Source organism: Bombus fervidus, chromosome 2 (genome assembly GCF_041682495.2).
Source record: "Bombus fervidus isolate BK054 chromosome 2, iyBomFerv1, whole genome shotgun sequence".
Lineage (NCBI taxonomy): Eukaryota > Metazoa > Arthropoda > Insecta > Hymenoptera > Apidae > Bombus > Bombus fervidus.
The window spans coordinates 5,475,412-5,498,734 of record NC_091518.1 but is presented as its reverse complement, the minus strand read 5'-3'; the positions used below and the strand labels follow the sequence as shown (position 1 = coordinate 5,498,734).

The window sequence follows — 23,323 nt, the reverse complement described above, 5'->3', positions numbered from 1 at the left end:
CAGTATAAAAATATGTTTTTAATTAATTAAATATATCAATTTATAAAGCTTGCTCATAGGAAACTCCAATTATACTGATTAAAATGTGCCAATGATATACACCTTGGATTTAAAAATTTGTTTAAAGAAATAATGTTGTAATTATTAAGACGCTTTTATTAGTTTTTATTCCTTATAGAAAATACTTTAGTAGAAAATAATTAACGTATCATAATATTTTTTATAGTCTTATTTATGTCTTTTCATTTAAAGTTAAATTTTAATAATATATATTAAATTAATAAATTTAAATGAACTTAAATGTATATGAGTAAAATGCTTCTACGGATGAAATCATCTTTTTCATTTGAAATATAAGTCAAAAGTATTTTGAATCTTTCCGTTATTACGTTATCATGTTTGTTCTCAAAATTACGAATAACAAAATCATGAAAACTTCAATCGTTAAAATAATTATTAATTGTATAAACTGCGAAAAAGCTCTTACGTTTTTTTTTTTTTAATAAAATACTATTTCGTAGATCGAAGTAAAAAAGATATAAATACAACAAACTTTTGTGTAAATTTTATTTTCTTTATACATGTTTCATCAACCACAATTTCAAATACGATATTACATTTCGTACATAGTATTTCTAATATGTTTCGAATACAATATAAATGTTGGGTCGATCTAATTTTTACAAAAGGTACGCAAGAATAAAATAAATTAGATTCTCATTTAAAATTAATACAATAAATTAGTAACTATTAGAAATATAATTTCATATTATAGGCCGCATTATCAACAATGATATTACGAGATATGATCACAAATGTTTGATATGACGAGAATAAATAAATACTAACAGGTAATTTCAGTAAGTACTTTCAGTAAGAGTTACTTTTAAACATTAAAAAATCAATTTGTTTCCGTACTTGTATAATATACGCAGAAATATAGAATTATCAGTGTAGCATATATCACTCAAGTTAGTTAGTATAAAACATTGAACTAATGAATATTTCAATTACTACTGAAACAAAGTCAATGTTGTATATATTCAAAAATAGTTCTACTAAATTCTAAATAATACGATAATAAACGTTTATTGTGTATAATGTTATCATTATACAGAAATAAAATGAAATAAAAGTCTCTGAAGTAATTCAAATATTAATTTGTTTTTGAAATATGAAATATGGAACATACAAGCAGAGAGGATGGTACTGGACTAAATTAAATTACATTTTTATAGTCCTGAAATATTTCTTCTTCTCTCTAATTCAGCAAAACAATGAATAGTGCAAACTATCAATAGTTTTTACTTTGAAATAAACTAATTCTTAAATTAGTTACTTCATTATTGGTTTCCGTAAAAGGTTCTTAAAGTCTTATACAATATCTATTATCACCTGTAGAATCAATTCGTATATTATAATAAGATTAAGTTAATGAGATATTAATGAAAATAATTCGCATTGTATGTAGGCACTTTGTTGTGGCCTTGTTCCTTAACAAGAGCACTGCTCTTCAAAACTGCCAATAATTATATTATATATTCCTTGTTTCTTTTATAATTATTTTTATTTTTAAGAAACGTATCGCGAACGTTGTGTATGATATGTTCCTTTCGTTGATATAATTTATATGTATTATCTTGAATATTCCTCATTTATTTAATCACGATATTTAAATAAATGTGCAAAGCACTGCAAAGCTATAACAATATTTTGTAATTACCTGGTATACACAATATACACAAACAATAATCACAAAAATATATTGATAAATATTTTGAAAACGAGAAAGTGACCTTATCCTTGCATCTAAACTAAACTTCTATAGCTATTATGACTAATATATCGAAAGTAAGAACACATTCGTTAATATCAAAAAGTAGGCAAGTTTCAAATGGTAATGTATACTACTACTTACTTTGGAATTTATTCTGATCTAAATAATTCGTTATTAAATTGATTAATTATTATAGATATAGCAAGAAAAAGCAATTTTTATGACAAAAAAATATGCACAATCTCATCTTTAGACAACTATCGTTGTTCGCTTATCGTTACAGTATACATTTCACTGATGTCAAAGATTAATAGTTAATCAATATTACTAATTAACTATTAATTATTATCGAAAAAGAATAACTATAAATATATTTATTTCAATGCTAAAAAGATATAAGTGATTAATCATAATTTCTCTACTTACATGTACTACATTTTTGTTAATACCTAAAATATATCTTGTTTTAGTAGATAAGATAAATAATTTACTACTTTGCAAACGTAAAAGAAACAAACAACCTAAAAGGATAGCCTTCCTATTGTAAGCAACTTGTACTTTGTAGGCATTTTCAACTATATATATACATATACAATATGTTAAGAATATATAAAATGAAATAGAACATAGAAGGATAAAAGCTCTTTAAATGTGTAACATTGTTTAAGTAATAATGGGAACCACTTTGTAATGGAATCTATAAAACTAAATTGATTAATTGTAAGTAAATTTTCTTTCAGCAAAAGTATCAGCACCATAAAAAGTACTATAAAGCTTTATAAATACAGGATGTACAAAAAAGTTGGAGAAAACTTTAGGGGTATGTATATAGTACTCATCAAAACAAGTAAAAAAGGTCTTAATAAACATGGATCCAAAAACCATTAGTTTTGGAATTACGAGATGTTTAGTGTATAATAGTACAGTTTTATAGTAAACCAATGTAAGAGATAAGAAAAATGCCAGTAATTGATGTGCTTGGAAACAATGTGCTTGGAAACAATGTGCCCAAGTGTGTGTGTATTTGTATGTGTAGATAAACAGGTGGCATATTGAACATATGCTGTAGAGTTAATATCTTATTGACAAAAACATTTTGTAACTCCAAAACTAATAGTTTTTGGACCTACATTTATTAAGACCTTTTTGATTGTTTTGATGAGTGCTATATGCTCCTGAAGTTTTTCCCCAAACCTTTTGCACTTCCTGTATATGTGTACATATATATTTTTTCAATAATATTCATTTATAGATGTACATCTTTCAAAACTTGTATAAGAAAATAAGTTAAATTAAACAATCATTTTATCTTTAAGACACTATTTTTAGGCATTATAATGACTGAATTACAATATGGCACAAATGCATAATCCTATACATATCATTCCCAACATATAAGCTAGATCTCTTTTGATACTAGGATCTCGTTTGGCAGAACCAGGAAGATGATATATATGTTTCCACTTAACTGTCCATAATGGAATAGCAACATGAAGAATATCTGGGATCATAAATCCAAGATCACGTACAACCTATTACATAAAAAATTACTAACTAAACATTATAATTTGTATATACATATTATATATTGCATATTGTACACATATACATATTCATTCATATATAAATGAATTGATGCAAATGATTGTAATATGTTATATTCTAAATTGCATATAGTTCTTATGATAATGACATATGATTCCTTAAATACTATTACCTGATGTGCATGTCCTTCTCCTCTGAAAACATTGGCAACAAATTGATCCCAACTACCTGCTAAAATATGTAAAATAGCTATTGCAGCTATACCAAATGCTTTTCTATGAGTTACTGGATTTTTATTATCTGCCACATGAACAACCAGGAAAGTAGAAATCAGCTCAGTGACAGAGAAAAACAATTGATGGTACCATTGGGAATAGAACTCATCATTCCAATAATTCATATAAACCCACCAAGTATAGTAATGTGAGAAAATAGCAGTTAAAAAAAGGATCATCATAGAAAGTCTAAGGCGATTATGAAAAGCTAGCCATGTTAAATGTTTCACTACTTCATAGAAAGTAACAACTCCAATTACAATCGTAATCCATATTTTTAAAGTATTCGATGTGGCATTAAAATACATATGTTTATAAGAGGCAATGCCAGACTCATATGATCCTGCAATAATATATCAATAATTTTTGAAAACTAATTGAATGTAGTTCTATAACTAGTCACATAAGATATATAAATAATATTAACTTACCCTTAAATACTGTGTCCCAACATGAACAAGAACAATACTGTTTGTCTACGTCTCTTGAATATTCCTGCCAAAAGTAGTACAAAAATGCAATATGCAATGGTGGGATTGTTAATGGTGCTAGTATTCCCAACGTTTTAGAACTGCACGATGCAAAATTTGCATACAGCATACGTTTTAATATCTTTGTAAAACCCATATGTACAAACTTTTATTCACATTGAAAGTCACTTATGTTAAAAGAACATACTTAGCAATCATTTGATAATCCGTTTTTTATTAAATAATTTTTGCTTATATTCGTATTAGGTGAATAAATTATACATCTGCATTGTACACAGTATTTTAAAATTATTGTGAAGTGAGATAATATAAAAACCTTGGCAATAATTCTTTGGTATATATAGAAATAAAATAAACTTATATCTTGATCTCGCACTATTTATTTTAATGTATTTCATTAATAAGATCCTGCTCAAAAATGTATTACAAATTTTTTAATCATTCAGCTTCCGTAAATTTCTTCATGATTGACCCAATTATAAGTCATAATTCTATAAATATCCTCTGCATTATTTATAGATCACGCTAGTATAATATTGTAATTACTTTCACTTATGTCCCTTAATCTCTTTTATAAAATTAGTAGCAAGTAACCGATTGTTTATAATAATACTGTTAATTTCAATAATAATCTTGTCTTGCATTTAGTAATGAAGTAATTACATAAATTAAAGTAATATATTTTGTTTCATAATCAGTCTTGTCTGTGCTCATTCATGTAAATCACATAGAATTCGAATCTATCACTTTCTTATGTCTTAAAGTAAAATATCATAAAAATTAATTTTTGGTTGGATCTTTGTAGCATTGTAAATGTCACATACAATATTTCATAAAATTCTACTTTTATATTAACATGACACCACGTAAAAATATTGAAATTGGCACAAATGTGTTAAATGAGAACTACAAAATAATGTTTCCATTCTTACTGTCTATCGGTTTTATTAGACGAAGGGCTTTGCCCCCTCTGAAGATTTCTCGCGCATGCGTAGATCCTGTTTCCATGCGAGAAACCACGTGTAAATATCTTTTGTAGGCTTGAATTGTTCCGATTTAAACAAAAATAATAAGTGCATATTACAGGCTGCTAACCCAATTAAATAAAGATAAAACGTGCTGTAAAAGTTTATTAAGTTTAAATTGTGTAAAACATAATGTATGTAACTCCGTATCGTTTTAAATACTACACAAAAGCTTCTCGTTTAAAGTTTGCTTTAACTTTGTCAAAGTATTTGTCAAAGTTATAATACATATGAATGTGCCATGATACCGATATTGAAGTTAAGAAAAATGGAGAAAAATGGTAAGTATATGAATATTGCCTTATGTGATTTATGACTTGCATAAATTATCTTTCATTGTATAATAGCTTTGCCCAATATTGAATGAATCTGTTCTTCTTTGAAAAATTTGAAATATAAGATATAGCCAATGAAAGTTTGTTATATTCAATCAAAAAATGATAAAATATTAGAAGAATGATCTTATCTTATCCGAAAACAGTATTTATTCTTTAGAAAGTATTTCTATTGAAAATTATTACACATTTTCTTTTTATTGTTACTTATAATATATACATATATAGGATTATTAGAATTCTATATATATACAGAATTTATTTTCACATTTTAATGTAGAAGATTCATATTAATAATTATATTAATGAAAGCAAATGTATCATTTTAGTTATTATTTTTATTAAAAGCAGTTAATTAATTAATTTAATAATAGCAGTTAATTTCATATATTTATTTAACAACAAAACAAATATATTTTAAGCATTGCCAAAGAGAATAAAAACTGAAAATATAGAATAACCGAACGAAAGTATTTTACAAATAAGATTATACTTTGCGTAGAATAAGAAATAATTACAAGTTTCTTCGTTCGCAAATAGATTTAACGATTTCTTGTTTTTGCGATTACTGCCCGAAATTTTTCATAAATCATTCCAAAATTTGCTAGATAAGTCATAATGATGTTACATTAATTAATGCACAAAATATACATTCTAAATAAATTTAAAAACGTTCGTCTAAATAAATGTATTAATGTTAGTGAATCGCACTCTTATTAAGAAGATAAAAATTAAAAAAAGGGAATGCGATGGAAATATAACTTATAAATTCTATCCTCGAGTATTATTATAGATATAATATTAACATCAGCAGATATCAATTTCCAAAATTAAATCTAATAAATATCGTTCTATATTTATTATATTTATTCTAACGTTTATCTTTTTATACCGTATAATATTTTTGTATGAAATATATATAAAAAAAATACATTATACATATGGTGAAAGTGTCTGAATATTTCGTTGAGATTCTAGAGTCTTTAGGATAAATTTAACAGTTTCTTATATATGTTTAATGTCAATGGCAGATTTCTCAGTAGTAAGCGGTACAGTCTTATTTGTAGGGATGATAGAGCGGATGACTATTACGGGAGGTTGAAGTATTGTTTTATTGCTAGGTAAAAAGAGACATTCGCTCATACTCGCTGTTCCATTCGTTTACGCTCGCTGGTCCATATGGAAGACCGATCTACCAGATTCATATAGACTGTACATGTATTTATCCACAGAAGCAAGATTTTGGTGACTTTTTTACTCTTTTTATTGGTTTTTTCTTCTTTGCATTTGGCGCAATTCATCTATTTAGGTTATCGATAAATTGTGTTGCAAGTTTATAAGTCACAGTACCTACACTTGATAATATGTAATTAATAATTGATTTGAGAATATGAAGATGAAAATAGAAAAGATTAAAAAATTCATATTTTTGTTTCAGATATATGAAGTTACAATTTAATTTGGAATTTATTATTATTTTGATAGTGTGTAACGTATACATATATGTAGTGTATGTAATGTGTGTACAGTATTTTATTTTTTAATAGTGTGTAATACTTTCTGAAGTATTGTAGAAGTATAGAATTCTCCACTCCATTGCGATTGTAGGATATCCTATTCTATATTATGGAATATATCCTATTCTATATTTTATTTATAATTTTGTACGTACAAGAGTATGTATTTTTAATTCAAACCAGCACTATACTGAATCGGTAAAGTTGCATGCGATACGAAAATGGTATGGGTGACCAGATGATCCTCAAAACGTGAAGCTTGTGAAAGCATTGAATATCATGTCTATTTCTGTACCTCGTCTATGATAGTGGTTTAAATTGGAACTAAATTTTCCAGTGAAATTAAAAATAAGTTATCTGTGATATTTCTTGTATTGGCTGTGGCAAATCGCAGAGGGCGTAGGAAACACTCAGATATTTTCCAAACTGGTATTTCAGAACCTGGGATACAAAGTCCCACTTAATATCACGTCTATTCTGTCCTTAATTAGTGATGTCATCACACCGACAAGGTAGTCAATGATGTCATAATGTCACATCTAATGGTTACGTCCATCGATCATGTCTACCAGTCACGTCTACAGAAGCCAATGGTCACATCTATTCTATATATATCTCATCTGTGGTATAATCGCAGACGAGTATAGGAAATATAGGAAATCTTATAGAATTTTATTCCACAGGAATTAATCATAGATAGTTTAAATTCTGAGTATAGATGGCATCGTAATATTATTTTTTACTGTATCGGTAACGGTAGAATCGATACAAAGCTTTGGTGAGTATGGTCATTGACTTAATGTATCTCGTCAATGATACGATACTTTTATTTGATATCAAATGTGACTCATTTACACGAATATTATAAAAGCTTTAAAACGTAAAAGGCGCAAAGCATTTAGAAGACATTGTAATTGAAAGAAGGATGTAATAGTTACGAGTATCAAAGTTAAAAGATTTTAGAGTAGTTTATAACTTTTAAACGAGAAGTTGAAATTTTCGACGATACTTCATAAGAATAGAAGTTGCCGTTAGCTGGATTTCTGCGGATACCATTTAAGAAATCAATCTCTGTAATGATTAGGAATACAAGGGTAATGAGAGAAACACAATACTACGTGAAAGTGCTTTATTCCTTTCGGAGATCGTTCATCGCAGACATCGGCGTCGGGAATGCCGCTCTCATTTTTCTTTTTTTCATATATGTGTACATATATGTATACATATACATACACACATGTACGGATGCATATGTGTACATATATATTATATCTTATGTACGTACGTATGTATGCATATATACATACATATATACTCTAATAAGCGATCCTAATTATCGAGTAAATTACCGTCTGATATTAAAAAATACGCATGTATATGTACATGTACAATTACAACACACGCCAGGACGGCAGGAATCCTGGTCCAGTGAGATCTTAATGGTGATTTTAAAACGAAGGTTGAATGTACAGTATACACATTTACACTTATCGTTTCAGCAACAACAATTTTATTGTACGTAGATTGCAAAAATTAAATAAATAATGACAGTGGTACATCGCGTATTGGACGGAAAGGCCCAAAACACTGCGCAAAGGTGTGAGAGGAAATTATAGGTTTAAATTCGGTCGAGGTGCGATTGCTTCTTCATCTCTCTCTTGTTTTTTTTCTTCTCTCTCGTCTTATCATTTTTCACACACATTCTGTTTCTCATTCATTTCCTTTCTGTATTCATTTTTTCGTTATCTTTGCTTCTGATCGCACTAATGCACTTTATCTTTCCTCATATTTATTTTCACGCTCTCTTTTTCATATATTACCAATTTTATCACGCTTTCTCTCTCTCATTCGCCCCGCCTTTCACTCTTTCTGTTTCGTTCACTCTCTCTCTCTCTCTCTCTCTCTCTCTCTGTTACTTTCTCTCACTCTCTCTCTCTCTCTCTTTCCCTCTTTCGTTCGCTCGTTCGTTTTCTCAAGTAAATGCGGTCCACATTGCGAAAAACAGAAACGGAGAGAGTCAAGTCTCGAATATGAGAATATTCAATGAAAAAGGTCGGAAACAGATTTTTGCGATTTATAAAAAATCTATTTTGAGGCATGCCTGGTAATACCAGACAAATAGCGTCGTTATCCGTTTCTCTGTTCTCCTTTAAACACCATCCGTTAATTTTCATTTGAAATGCTCCTACGTAGTAATAATGGTTTGGTTTCTTCTTTTTCATCTTGCTCTTTTCTTTATATTACAATAATTAACATCGTCACATACAGACTTATACACTAACGATATGACTACAGCTCCAAACCAGCAGAGCGTTCATCGATGGAGAAGTGAGAATTAATTTATTTACGCGTCTTTCTTTTTTTCGTTTTCCTCTCGCTAGCATTCGCTCCCACTTTCGTTCCTTCTCCGACTTTTCTTCCTTTTTATTTCCGGAGGGAAGGTTTCCTCTCTTTCATTCGTTTCCGATTGATAAAGTCGATATGCCAATTTATTTATAAAACGTTACAAAATTATTCGTGAGCGCAGCCGTGTGACCTTTCGATTCTACATATACGAAAGTCTCGCGTTCCTATAAATATATTCATAATCGCTGTTGCCTTCTTGCTGCGCAACGGACCAAGATTTTTCTATCGTAAACACCCTTCGTACCTCTGTCGAGCCTCCTATGATCTTTCCAACGCTCTCTCTAACTCCATCGCTCTCGCACATTCTCTCCACCTTTCTCTCTTCTTTTATCCCTTTGCCCTTGTTCGCGATTTTAACGTTACGAACGCCAGTCGACCCCTCATGCAAAAAGAAACGCTCCGTACGCGTACATCCGTTCAATTTTCTTCTCCTCTCGCGGAGAAACCTTGTCTCACTTTGTGCATCGCGTTTCCACGACCGGCCAATTCAACGAACTTATTCAGCGATATCAACGTGTATCGAGTAAGGCATAGGAAAGTTCGTCGGTGTTTTAGCGGATGTTCATAATATAGCGAATTTCCTTAATTTTAAATCACAACAAATCACTGCACTTAAAATTAAATAAATAAAAAACGCTATGAATAAAATTAGATTTAGTTCAAGATCGATGTAACGCAAAGGAAATCGAAATCAAACGATTGCGTAACGATTTAAAGTTTAATTTAATTAAGTTTAAACAACGTGCAATATTTTACAATCCGCTAAACTCTTGGCGCCGATCGCGTGAAAAATTGAACGGATAAAGGACGTTGTCGCGTGTTACAATTTTTCTCAAGGAATGTTTCGATGATTTCGAAGATAATGCATGCCAATAAAAAAGTAGTTAGGGGATCTCGTTGACGGGCGCGTTATGGCTAGTATACATTATACACGTAATAAAATATTTCTTGTCCGCTCTTTTCTTCATGGAAATTAGTTCGTTCGCTCGCTATCCTCCCTCCCCCCGCCCTATTCACCTTTTTTTTTCTATCCTTCCATTATCGTAAATCGGCGCGATTTTTGCATCTCTTGTGTATACGCGAATTGCCGACTCGATTGTACGAAGGCATCGTGTAGGGAACTATTGAGATGTATAATATAATTATGCGTACGTCTATATACGTAGTTTCAATGATGTTTTTTTTTCCTTTGCATTCTTTCATTCTGCTTTCATCTTAACGAACGATTAACCGATCGATCGATATTCGAGTAACGTTTAAGTACATCGGTTGACACGGGTGGAGCATTCGTTTGTATTTGCCTTCCTGTTTTAGTTTCATTTTTACGTATCGTCTCTCTCTCTCTCTCTTTCTCTTCTCGGTTCATCTTCTTCTTCTTATCTTTTTTTTTTTTGCTTTTTTACTTTTCGTTTAAACACTAGATTGCGGGGATTCCGGCACAAACAAGGAATGTCGTAGTACATTATATCAACATTTAATAAAATATCTGAAACATTAACAAATAGACTATATGAGTACTACATATCTGCCCTTAATAATGTTTTATAGCTAATCGATAAGTAGTAATCATTTTTTTCTCTCCTTCATATTGTTTCCGCTTTTTTTTCTCTTTTCGACTGGTGAATTTTAATCGACAAATAGATAGTAAATTCTGTTTATCATTGAATGCCTATTTCTCTTCTATCTTCCCTCCTGTCGTTTCCTTCTACTACCGTAACGCCGTTTCCCTTCCTATCTCGCGCGAGTTTCTAAAAATATTATGCGTGATCATCGCCTTTTCCTTCTTCTTCTCTCGTTTCGAGCACCCGATATAATTAATCTTCGCTTACGAGTCACACTCGTAGGTATCTCGATCGTTTCTTAAAGACTTTCCTCGCGTCTGCTTATCTCGTCTTTACCACGCCTTTATCTCCTCTTCACGGTTCGCGTCGTCTATTACGTTCTCCTTCCCTGGCCCATTTCTTCATCGCTTTATCGAGAGAAACCAATTATTGTGATTTTTACTTTCAGTGACAAACGGGCTTCCATTTACTATGGTAGAAACTTGTAGATGCAACGACGATAGGGCTGGCTAGTGGACGCGAACACGCTGCAAGACAAATTGCGTCGAATCGAAAGTACGTCGTTTAGAAGATTCACCGATAACGCAGAGCTCGTGTCACGAGATCCAAGCGTTTCGTTTGCATTCGAACGAAAATATTATCACCAGATTTCCAACGATACAGGCAATTTCGCGAATTAAAATTAAAATTTGCTTTGTAGAAAAGTAACCGAACATCACGCTGTTTTAGCTTCGTAATCGCGCGCAGCAGTCAGCCACAGGGGAAATAAGTTTCCATTTCCACCTATGTACTCCGTAATCGCTATATATATATATATATATATATATATATATATATATATATATATATATATTTATATTTATATTTATATACTTATTTTTTTATTCAAAATGTTATATCTTGTTTAGAGAAGGCAACGCGCGTCGCCTTATTTATTTACTTTGCTTTTTTTTTTTAATGCCTACAAATGCATCGTTTATATCTTTTCCGGCATCATGGACATACAACGTAAATAGCCTAGATCATCGTACAAATAAGTTGATCGATATTAATCGTTGCCCTGAGTGCCTTGGTACCCGGCTTGCGAACGGAACTCGGTTTCCGTGCCTCGTTAAGCACGTTCGAACCTCAAACCATTCCCGTTATCTTGTTCGTTCTCGCGTAAACGCGCCTCCCGGTTTCTCGCGCTCCTGTCGTCCACTGTTTTTATTATGCCATTGTTTTCCACTTTAGAAGCAGCTAAAGGAAAATTGTTAAGCGTCGCAACGCGTCGATCGGCCGCCGATCTCGCGCCATCCGCCGCTCTATCGAACAAGCGTGGCATTTCGTTCATTCGCGGCGATTAATCGACGGGAATCAATTTGAAATCCGATCGTCGAGCTGAACTACGCCTATGTCTCGTTCTTTCCTTCCCCCTTCCGTTCCCTTCCTTCTTGCCTTCTTTCCTTTCTTTGCCACACGCGAAAAAGTGAACGCGAATAAGTGTATTTGTAAACTGTACAAAGAGGAGGATGCGTCGTGGAAGCGCATTGTCGATTGGCAATTTGAATGAACGAGCGGGATGCGGTTCGGCTGGACGCTCGAGCGCGTTCGCGGAGAAACTGTCAACTCGCGAGTAAAAAGTGGCAGTCGAATCAGACAGCTCGTTGAAGCGAATTCCGGTGCGAGAATGATGCGAGTGTGAGGCGCGTGGGTGTGCGTGGGCGCACGGGCCGCGCGCTAGACAAAAATTCGGACTAGATGCAGGGGAAAGCGAAGAGGTGGTGTTTCGAGTTCGCGTTCGCGGCCGACGAAATGTTGCCAAGCTTTCAACAACACGTTTGTTTTTGATTCGCTATGTACTCGATCTCAACGCGAGCCACGAGATTCGTGCGGAGATCGGCCGACGACCGCGGTCTCTGCTGTGCTATCGTATTTTGACCCTTTCGCAGTTGCAATTGCGCGACACCTTACAAAACGCTTGAATGTATAGAAATAGTAGATTAGATTTACAAAACTCTTATCGTCAGCAGAGTACGATTAGAAAAAAAAAAGAAAAAAAAGAGACACCGTTTTGCTGTCGAGGCTTGCGGTATGTTCATTAGAAAAATTAGCCATTCTTTCTTTCGTTTCCTCCTCGTTAACGATACAATACAATTTACGTTATAGAATCACTTTGCTCGGGCGAAAAATAGATTATTATGTGTTTCTTTCTCTTCGTTTTTTTTTCTTTTTTTTTTTTTTTTTTTTTTTTTATCATTCTATACCCTTTCCGCGTATGTATACGAGTTACTTTTATATGCGTTTGTGTTTCGTACGAGTACGTGTGTGTATATTATATCCTGTATGAACGTGTGCGTGTGTACGTGTTCACGTGCATGCCGACTGTGTACTGACTTTACGGTAGTATTTACGCGTTTAATCGACTGTTTTTTTTTAAATATCTTCCTTATGTTGTCTGTTATTATCGTGTCCCACTCTGTAAGGCGATCGGTTTAGCTTTTCTTAGCGCTTATAAACGTAGTATTTTTTTTTCTTTTTTGTTTTAATGCAGGCCAGGTGGCTCTTAGCGTAACCCGGGGCAACTCGGCAGGATGTTTATCTGAACTAGTACCGTTAAGAGTATAGTATTTTGTTATTTATACATCTTTTTCTTTGCTTGTTTAAATATATCCTGTAGTAATTCTTGTTTTCATTTGTTAAAATGCGTACAAACGGAGATACGGAATTATAATATGTATAACGTACCGAGGGAGATGTAGCGTTCATTACTTATCGATTATTATTATTTTTATTATTATTATTAGTATTGTTATTATTACTTGTTATATAATTACACATTAATTATTACTATTATTAGTATTAGCGTTATTATTACATATTAGTACTAATGTTGTTGTTGTTGTTGTTGTTATTATTATTATTATTATTTCCCATTACTTCTTATTTATTGTTGTTGTTATTATTATTATTATTATTATTCATTATTATTAATCATGGTTTCATCTTTGCTGAATAACTCTCTCTGCGCGCATAGGTATATTTTTATTCGGCTTTCGTATCTAGTATTTTACGGTTTTACTTATGAAGTCATTATCATTATTATTATTATTATTATTATTATTTCTATTATTATTAATATTGTTATTCATTATTTAGTTTATTTTCCTTGCGTCAGAAAAATTGTCGAGAGTGATTATGCAAAGCCAATACGATAATTACATCATTTTTTTTTCTCCCCTTTAAATTACTTCAGTTGAAGCTTCACACAGCCAAAAAATGAAAAGCACTTAAAACAGTGCTCAACACTATATAAATGAGTTCTCGATTAATTAATTAATTCAGTAATTAATTAATTAATAAAACGAATCCCGATCAACTAGAGTGGCAGAGGCAGCCGCCACCGCATTGCCGCCCTCGTTTCCAATGGACTTTTTTTCTCGTTTCTTTCTCTTCTTTCTTTCTTGTCTGTTCAGCTTTCTTCGTTTCTCGCGTGGCCTACTATACATAGCTTAATCGTGCCCATTGTGTGTACACATGTTTTGTGTGTGTGTGTGTGTGTGTGTGTGTGTGTGTGTGTGTTCCTGTTTGTTCGTGTTGCTATTTGTGTTTGTTCTTTGTCCGTTCGTCTCTCCACGTATTTACGTATGCGCTCGTAAACGTACGTAGCAACGTTGCTTTATTACTTTCTCGTTAAAAACCGATTTCTCAGTATTTCTCCTTCAATTAGTTCGGCCTTCGTTCCCTTCCTCGTTCAAGTTACGTTTTAAATATACGTGTACATAATTCCTATTTGCTTGTTCCTTCCTCTCGTTCTACACGGATAGACGTATATTGCGCGTGTAACGCAGAAACGAATTGCTATCCACCGTTTTCGTTGGAGTAATTCAGCGCACGATCTGGCTGAAGTCAGTGCAACTGTCACTGACAACGAACGTTAATCTTTCATTTTCTAAAATTATCACGGCGTATCAGATAGTTGCCTCGTTTAGTGCCAATTGTAATATCTAACTATACCACTGGAAAGCGTGATTCGCTCGATCTACGAGTGGTCGTACTCGCTTCTATCTTCTTCTTCTTTAAACTATGATACGCGCCATAAGCCATGCGATCAACACTCGACCATCCCCTGTTTTCTTTCAAATTTTCCTCCCACGAGCTACGCTCTTTTTTACAAACTGTGAAACTCTTTTAAACTTATCACCGATTATTCGCCTAACCATGGGTAATTTTATCAAGGAATATCGAATGGAAAAGCGATGGAGATTTGTCTATGACAAATGTAGCGTAACAGGGGATGCTCGACGAACCTGCCATCGCTAATTATTCGTACGACTGTTTCGTTAAGTTAGTAAGCTCTAGCCCAGGCTGATTGCGAAACCACAGTTTACTCGGCGTTCTTGCTGCGAAAAGAAAACGTGACGGTGCGCATATCTCGTATTTCTCGCGTTAAGTAGCATTAAGTTTAATAACAAATTGTTCGTTCTCTACGGCACGACGCGGCGACAGCGGAATATAGGTAATTAGCTTCATAGCAGACTAGCTCTTTCTCTCTCTCTCTCTTTCTCTCCCTCTCTCTCTCTCTTTCTCTAGAATAATTTTCAGTTAGTTACATTGGAATGCATGCTGGACTCTTTTGTCTTGATCGTTTCAGTCACCCGTCCTCCTTGTTTCACACTTCCTTCCTCACAACTCACGCGCCTCCTCACTTTCATCTCACCCTTTCCGAGTCTCTTTCTCTTTCTCTTTCTCTCTCAGTCACTCATTCTTAGTTTCGCTCTGCCTTTTTACATTTTTCCTAGCACCAGCAGCCGGTTGTCAAAGCCGGATGATGCGAAGAGAAACGGTTGGACGAGCGACGATCAGCGATCGATCCGACTAATCGCAATATGCAAGATTTGCCGGAGTGGAGCCATGTGAATTTGGCAGAGCGACAAGTTCAACAGTTGGCATCCTTTTGCAAGCACGCAGGTTCTAGCACGAAGGAACATTATTTTTTCTTATTTTTTTTGCTGTTGTTTCTTTTTTTTTTTTTTGTTGTTTTTTCGCTCGTTCGTTTCGTTCGCATTTGCCGGCTAGCGATACCATCCATTTATTTTACGCGAGGAAATATACATCGATTGTTGTACAAAATGAACAGCATTCTCGCTAACGACTTTTACGCTTACGTCGAGAAGGTAAAAGAAGGCGAGGTGTCGGCGGCCACCTGCACTCGACATACCGTTCTCGCTGAATCGCTATGTTGCAGCGCCACTCTTGTGCAATACTAAATGGAACGCAGTGTAAATATCATAGGATCTTAATTAACACGGATTTGATTTGCTTCATTTCTTCTTCTGTTCTGTTTATTGTTGTTAAAGGTGGATTGATTGGTTCGATCGGTCTTTCGGCTCTCAAAATAGTTACTAGACGCAACGGAATGCAATGGAAGTTCGAAAGATTGTTTGTTTGACTCGTGGCAGGTGGGACGCTTGATGTCGGAGATCGATCAATTTTCTATATCGACCACGTGCCGAAGTGGTTGATCATGCCGAGAGAGAATCGACTCGTTTGCTAGACGCAGTTGTCTCGCTTCAAGAGAAACGCAGCCTCGAGCGTATTCAAGCAAAAATGGAGAAAGAGTGTTGGTTAAAAAGCTGAAAATTCTTAAGAAAACGTACAAACGATCGTAGAAAGGTTTGTTTTGGCCCGCGATCTCCGACGACGAAACCCCGATCGAGGTGAAAGCTCATCCTCCTTTCGTCAAGTTTTAGTTTTACGGACGACAAAAGTCTGCCGATGGCAACCGAACGGAATAACAACGCATTGGCTTCTCGAACTTGTGTATTTGTAAAAGTATGTATGTGTGCGCGTGTATATATGTGTTGGCATATCACCGATCCAGTCTAACATACAAAACCAGCCTCTTTCGCATATTGATCTAAAAAGGAATCGGGAATTTCATAACGATTACTCGATAATTCCACTTGTAACGATACCATACCTTGATACCGTACCAACTACCTAGCTACCTATCTATGCTCTATTTATACCTCTAACAGCTATGACCGTCTAACAGAGTTTAGTTTCTCATCTCGTTAACTAAATATCATTTCGCCATATTCATCTTCCTCCTCACGTCGATAGTAACAGTAGTAGTTGTAGTCGTATTTAGTGCTAGTATCAATAGTAATAGTAATAGTAACAGCGTACAGTATTGGTAGTCGTAGCAGTAGTAATAGTATCAGCAGTTGCAGCAATAATAGTAGTAATAATAATAACAGACGCAGATAATAATAACAACGGAAATAATGGCCACACTACTGTTGATAGTTAGTAATAATATGCAACAGTAGTAGTGTAACGATGACGGTAGTAATAGTAGTAGTAGTAGTAGCAGTAGTAGTAGTAATAGTAGTAGTAGTAATAGTGGTAGTGGTAGTAGTAGTGGTAGTGGTAATAGTAGTGGTAGTGGTAGTAATAGCAGCAGCAGCAGTAGAAGATTAGTAGTAGTAGTAGTAGTAGTAGTAGTAGTAGTAGTAGTAGTAGTAGTAATAGTAGTAATAGTAGTAATAGTAATAGTGGTGGTGGTAGAACTACTAGTAGTAGTACTAGTGGTAGTAGTGCTAGAGGTAGTGGTAGTAGTAATGGTAGTGGTAGTAGTAGTGGTAGTAGCAACAGCAGCAGTAGTAGTAGTAGTAATAGCAATAGTAATAGTAATAGTAGTAGTAATAGTAATAGTAAGAGTAATAATAGTAGTAACACTAGCAGCAGCAGCAGTAGTGGTAGCAATAGTAGTAGTGGTGATGGTGGTAGTAACAGTAGTAGTAGTAGTATCAGCAACAGGAAATGGAAATGCTAACAGTATCAATAGCGGTAGTTGCCGTAATAGTAATAGTAGCAGTAACAGTAGTAGCAGTAGCAGTAGTAGTACTAGTAGTAGTAGTAGTAGTGGTAGTAATAGCAGTAGTAGTAGTAGTATAGTAGTAGTAGTGATGGTGGTGGTGGTGGTGGTAGTAGTAGCAGTAGCAGTAGTAGTACTAGTAGTAGTAGTAGTAGTGGTAGTAATAGCAGTAATAGTAGTAGTAGTATAGTAGTAGTAGTGATGGTGGTGGTGGTAGTAGTAGTTGTAGTGGTAGTAGTAGTTGTAGTAGTAGTAGTAGTAATATAATAGTAATAGTAGTAATAGTATGTTTAGTTAATAGATTTATAACAGTAGTACTAATTTTAATAATAATAAATTTATCTTCCGCGCAGTTATTTTGCATTTTTTCACTTGTTGGATTTAGCTAGGCTGGTAATTTATAATGCGCGTCTTAAAATTTTCCTTTTTCTAACTAAAGTAGCGAGGCGAAAAGTTCAAGTATCGTAATAAAGGCTCGTAACGTAAATCTCTGTATAATTATTGTTTTTTTTTTTTTCAAATCTGTTACACATCGCTCTCGTTACACACGCTCCTCGATCATTCGCTTTCATCGTCACGCACACGGAACTTCGCTCACACGCATTTCCGATTTTGAATCATCGACACGCGCTCTTCGATTTTCCCTTAAAAACTCACGTGCAATTACACTTTCATTTTCTCATAGCCATTCTCGCGCTCTCTTTCTCTCTTTCGTACACAACGTGAAAGTCTCGCTTCGTCTAGCCTTTGCTCGTTTCGTCTAATAAAAGATAGATGAAATATTCCTCGGTAAAACTCGCATCTAAGATCTAATAAATCGAGTAATGGAATCGCTTTTTATTTATTTTTTTTCTTTGCTTACTTGCGTCTTATTACTTTGTTCATTTTGTTTTGATAGATCGCGCGTTACGATATATTATTCTTTCCTTTTTTTCTTTTTTAATTAGCTTTTAATTTACATCTAATGTGTTCACTTTTGTGTTGCAACGTCAGACTTCCTCCTTCATCGTAGTCGATTATCCGTAGAGATAAGTGTGGGTCGCGTTCCGACTTCTCGAAGAAATGTCTTTGTTTATCGGTTTAGAATTAACGATATCGCCCATCAGCTGGTACGTACAACGGTAGCCGAGTTTTCTTTTTTTGTTTTTTTTTTTTTTTTTAACGTAGAGAGAAAATTGCGCGTCGCGATCCACTCGCCGCTAAAGAGAATCGTCGAAATTAACCTTTCGATTCGTCCTTTCGTTTAATCGGACACTAATGGCATCGAAACATCACGTTTTCTTGAACGGCGAACTTACGTAAGTCTTCTTACGATGACTTCAATGCGGATAGATTCTGACGAATCGACGGGTTCTATCGCGACTTACAAAAACAATTGTGACCGTTTTTCGAATCGTTCGGTCACAATGATACGGCCCGTTGTACAACGCGGCAGTTGGAAGGGTCGATCTAAGCGGAAAATATTCGAGCATGGACGATGTTCTCGAAATAATCGTAGATATCGTTACGCGATGTTCTTTTCTTCTTATTTCGTTTTTACTGAGAATGGTGAAATGGCAGTCTTTGCGATTTTGTGATGCGCTTTTTCCACCGGGAAAGAGGCGAAACATCGAGACGACAGCGAAGAGATAGGGAAAGTGTTGTTGCTTCGTATCGAGCACCGACTGGCCTATCAATTCGTTTTTCACCAACTCGCCCCGCCATTTTCTTCCTACTTGTACGATTTCTCTCGCACCGCTGTATTTTTCTCCCTCTCTTTTACGCATTCCTATCCTAGCGACTGTCCTTTAATCCCTTGATCGCTTCATACTTTTCCCACGTGTAATTGCAAGATAATGGCGAAACAAGCCAGCAAGAGAAAATAATCTTGATCGTCGAGATTAGATTCTCGTTACTCGTCGTTCTTCTTCCCTTTCGATCGTCTATTCGTTTTGTAAGTGGAGCGATATTTGTAAAGATAACTTGAAATACTGCTTTGCAATTTGGCATTCATCGAAACTATTCGATATACGTGTAACGACGGACTTTATCACCGTTCTATAATTCTATGTTTTACAGCTGCGCGCTCGATCGAAAGGGCAAGAATCTTAGCGAATTTGCTTGCCGGAACGCAAACGAGAGAGTCAGCAAATCTGCGACAGAAAAAGAAACGAAATCCGGAAATTATCGGCTTTAATTGAACCATTAACGCGCAATTACCACTATCTCCTATCTCTGTCTTGTGTTTTATTTTCCTCTGCCCCCTAATCTGAACACAAAATCGAATTCGCAACTCGATTACAAAATGTTGGCGAATTAGCTTCGCTAAAACTGAATCTCTGCGTGATACTGCTTTCTATACTACTCCACTTTCTCTCTCTGTCTCTTCACAGTTGATGACACTCGTCGCGAGATCGGGACCATGAACACGATAGTACGCACCATCGGCAGACACGTTTCCGGTCATTCGTCGCAACTTTCCACCTATTGCTAGTCGCTTTTCTTCGTGCAAGCACTATCTTTTCGAGCTATCGGTTCCGCAAACTCGTCGCGTCACCGACATCCTACGATAAAGCGGAATCCCTCATTCGCCCATACGAAAATAATTGTTCGCGGAGCTTTTTAGTCGACTCGTTCTCCGATTCGCGCGTATCTCGAACGTGCACGAAGATGAACGATCCGTTCGCCGCAAGCTTTAGAGGAACATCGGTGCAACTATCTTTCCATTATAAATGCTACGACAATTTGATGTAATCGCGTTGGAAAGCGCGGCCACCGATGTAGCGTAAAACTTGAAACGATCCCACCGTTAGAATCTCTTCATATGGCGCAGTTATTCCACGTTATCTGTGTGTTGTTACTCTTAGTCCGTAAATCGTGCACGATCGACGGCTACTTAATGGTTGAACGAGAGCAACGCACGCCTATTCTCCGAAATTGTACAAACGTGGCTTGTGGTCACGCTACTAACTTCGTACATGTATATATCTGCGTGTTTGTTTGTTTGTTTGTGTGTGTGTGCGCGCGCACGCGCGCGTGCATGTTTGTGTATGTGTCGGTGTTATCCGTATGCAGGTACGAGTAAAGTGTTACGCTCCGAAAAACGAATTGCATTCCAACGGTCTCTCGGATCGAAGTACGTGCGACTTAATGTCGCTGTACTTTGAATATTTGTCCTCAGTGAAAAATACTGTTTCTCCGCTGTGAAACACACTTTGTTTGCTTAGCTGCTCGCCGTGCAACCACCTACCGATATCGTCTTCAAAAGTCTGTCCTCTCACCGCGAGCACCATCACCATTTTCCTTCCGTTCTTCTCTCCCCTGTCTTGTTCTCCTCTTCCGTTCGATCGTGGCTTCGTCCGTTTTCGCGCAGTGTTATAATCATTAAAACGAATATCTTTTATTTATTTACTTGTTCTGCTTGTTTAACGTACCTTCGCCTACGTGTACTCGATATAATTACATCGATAATATAATTAATTAGTATTATCTGGTACGATTCCCCTGGTTTCGTTGCCGGCCGATCCCCCTTCGATCCGCCATCCTGGCATGGCGCGTACGTGAACATCGCAGGAGGTAAGGGCTCGACCACGTTCTCTTATGTATTTTTTTTCTTTTTTTTCCTTTTTTTTTCTTTTTTCTTTCTTAATTCGCGAAGCCGCCGCGACTTAATTCTCTTCCCTTCGTTTCATTTATACCGTTTATTTGTTACTTTTTATTTATTTGTTACCATTTGTATTGAACACTGGAGTCGGTGGTGTGGGGAGTGGACGCGCGACTGAAATATCCTGCTCCATCCCCTTATTAGCACGTAGGTCCCTACGCGGGGTGCGTGTGTATCGTGAACACCTCCGAAACGGCTGTCCTCTCGTTCTCCACGCACGGTTCCTCCTCAAAACTGTCGCCACCAGTTTCCTCGTTTATCGCTTTCCCACCCTTGTCTCGGGTTTTTATCGTTACGCCTGCAGATACTCGTTTAAACTCGTTCCTCCACATTTTCCCTTTTTCTTCCCACTTTGCCTCATCGCGTTTCTTTCTTATCTTTCTCTTGTTCCGCCGACGGGTATCTTCGATTTTTCGCGCTGCGCCGATGGAAGAAATTAAGTGGCACCCGTATTAGTCAGCCGATTCTTGGTCGTTGAATTTCTCCGTTATTTCTCGTCCTTTCTTATCTCTCGTTGACACGTGGTAATGGATTGGAAGCACCCCTCGTATTGACAGACTATGGACAGACGGCGGGTTGGCGCGCACGTGCGCGCATGCGCAGCCGCGTGCAATCCAACAGTCAGCGCGCACGCGTACACGCGCTATCGCTAGCGCTCGCAGCTAGCGCGACTACGACGACGTGTGAAGGAGGCCTACGTCAGGCACCGTAGCAAGCTGCAGCTGTTTCTCGATAACCGTTCCAGCATTGGCCACCACGTTGCCACCGTCTCCTTCACTGTAATCATACGAACCTTCTTTTAATATTCTCATCCTCCTTCCAATCGTTTCGATCGTAGATAGCATGTCTAGCGTCAATGATACCGTCAAAGTATCGTCAGGTATGCAAACTATGCCTAACGTTTATGGTGACCCGTTCCATCGTGTCTTTTTTCTCAAATCAGACTCTTCAGACTGTTACATGGTTAGGAAAATCTCAAACGGTAGGGCGAGACGGAAACCGATGATCGATCAAAGCACCCACCTAGTAGTCAGACGTCAGTCTCGATGCTCATACAGGCTGGATTAATATTGTTATTATGGCGAGGGTTGCAGTTGGGCTTCTTCGTAATCTCGGGATGAGTGAGCAGTATGCCCTCTTCCAGCTCCATTATCTCCGACGACGATTCTGACATCGAGCTCTTCTTCAAGTGTTGACCTGCGAAACACACGAGATACAGTTCGACGAGTTGCATCCTCCGCTAGATGCGAAAACCGCTGTACCAGCACTGGGTAAACTCTGAAAGTGGAGCTTAAATCGCCTCTGCGTGCTTTCCAGATAATCCCGCTTAAGTGTGTTCTCGGTTAGCTGTAGCGTCGACCGAGCTATTTCCCGACCTATCAATTTCTCTTTCATCGTTTGCGTTCAACGTGCTCGAGACGAATCTGAGCAAATCGTCGTTCATCGACGAAGGCGCGAAAAATTTACCGGCCAGCGAGCTTGCTCCTAAGCGGATTAAAGTCCCGGTAAACTATCAGCGATAGAACAGACACGCGATATCGGTACAGACTTTCGCTGGGATTTGTCAGCCTGCCGGTAACTTGAAAGCGGAACCACGGCCGAGTATCCCCAGCAAACGCTGTCCTTAACTCGCTGCGCTTACCGAATGATCTCGAACCATCCCTTCGGCCAACGAAATATTATGTAAGTAAAAAATCTTGCTAGCTTCGCTTCGCAATCGACCAACTCCAAATTTTCTCTTTAAATAGCGTTTCGCGTGAATCGTTAGGGTATCGCGTTATCGAGTGCACGAGCAACACGTACATTGCGCTAATCGACGAACGTGAACCATTAAATTAGACCGAAAGAAAGATCTGTTTCACACGACAGAACGTTAGGAGCCTTC

General features: G+C 36.0%; 2 protein-coding genes across 16 annotated transcripts in view; both read right to left on the bottom strand.

Annotated features, from left to right (window-relative positions):
• Window positions 1-543: 543 nt before the first annotated feature.
• On the bottom strand, window positions 544-5,458 carry LOC139993607 (uncharacterized). Its single transcript, XM_072015518.1, has 3 exons — window positions 4,029-5,458; window positions 3,495-3,940; window positions 544-3,309 (listed from the first exon to the last, which is right to left on the bottom strand). Exons 1-3 carry the CDS (start codon window positions 4,222-4,224, stop codon window positions 3,124-3,126), a joined length of 828 nt encoding a protein of 275 aa, XP_071871619.1. The 5' UTR covers window positions 4,225-5,458; the 3' UTR covers window positions 544-3,123.
• A 13,171-nt stretch (window positions 5,459-18,629) lies between these two features.
• Window positions 18,630-23,323, bottom strand: part of Shaker (potassium voltage-gated channel protein Shaker) — a 185,314-nt gene continuing 180,620 nt past the window's right edge. For 13 of the 15 annotated variants that reach the window (XM_072022404.1, XM_072022406.1, XM_072022403.1 and 10 more), the window contains 2 exons: window positions 22,462-22,635; window positions 18,630-22,215 (listed from right to left, as the gene is read on the bottom strand). In XM_072022404.1, the coding sequence (XP_071878505.1) occupies window positions 22,469-22,635 (167 nt within the window). In that variant the 3' untranslated portion in view covers window positions 18,630-22,215; window positions 22,462-22,468. Of the gene's footprint in view, window positions 22,216-22,461; window positions 22,636-23,323 lie in introns of those variants that run through there. The other 2 variants (XR_011803183.1, XR_011803182.1) reach the window with 1 other exon arrangement.

Bases quoted from the DNA above. Each gene is read 5' to 3' on its own strand.
- LOC139993607 (XM_072015518.1), bottom strand. From the start codon at position 4,224: ATGGGTTTTACAAAGATATTAAAACGTATGCTGTATGCAAATTTTGCA. The intron at 3,941-4,028 runs GTAAGTTAATAT...ATATTATTGCAG, and splicing joins TTGGGACACAGTATTTAAGG to GATCATATGAGTCTGGCATT. The intron at 3,310-3,494 runs GTAATAGTATTT...TTTATGTAATAG, and splicing joins GAGAAGGACATGCACATCAG to GTTGTACGTGATCTTGGATT.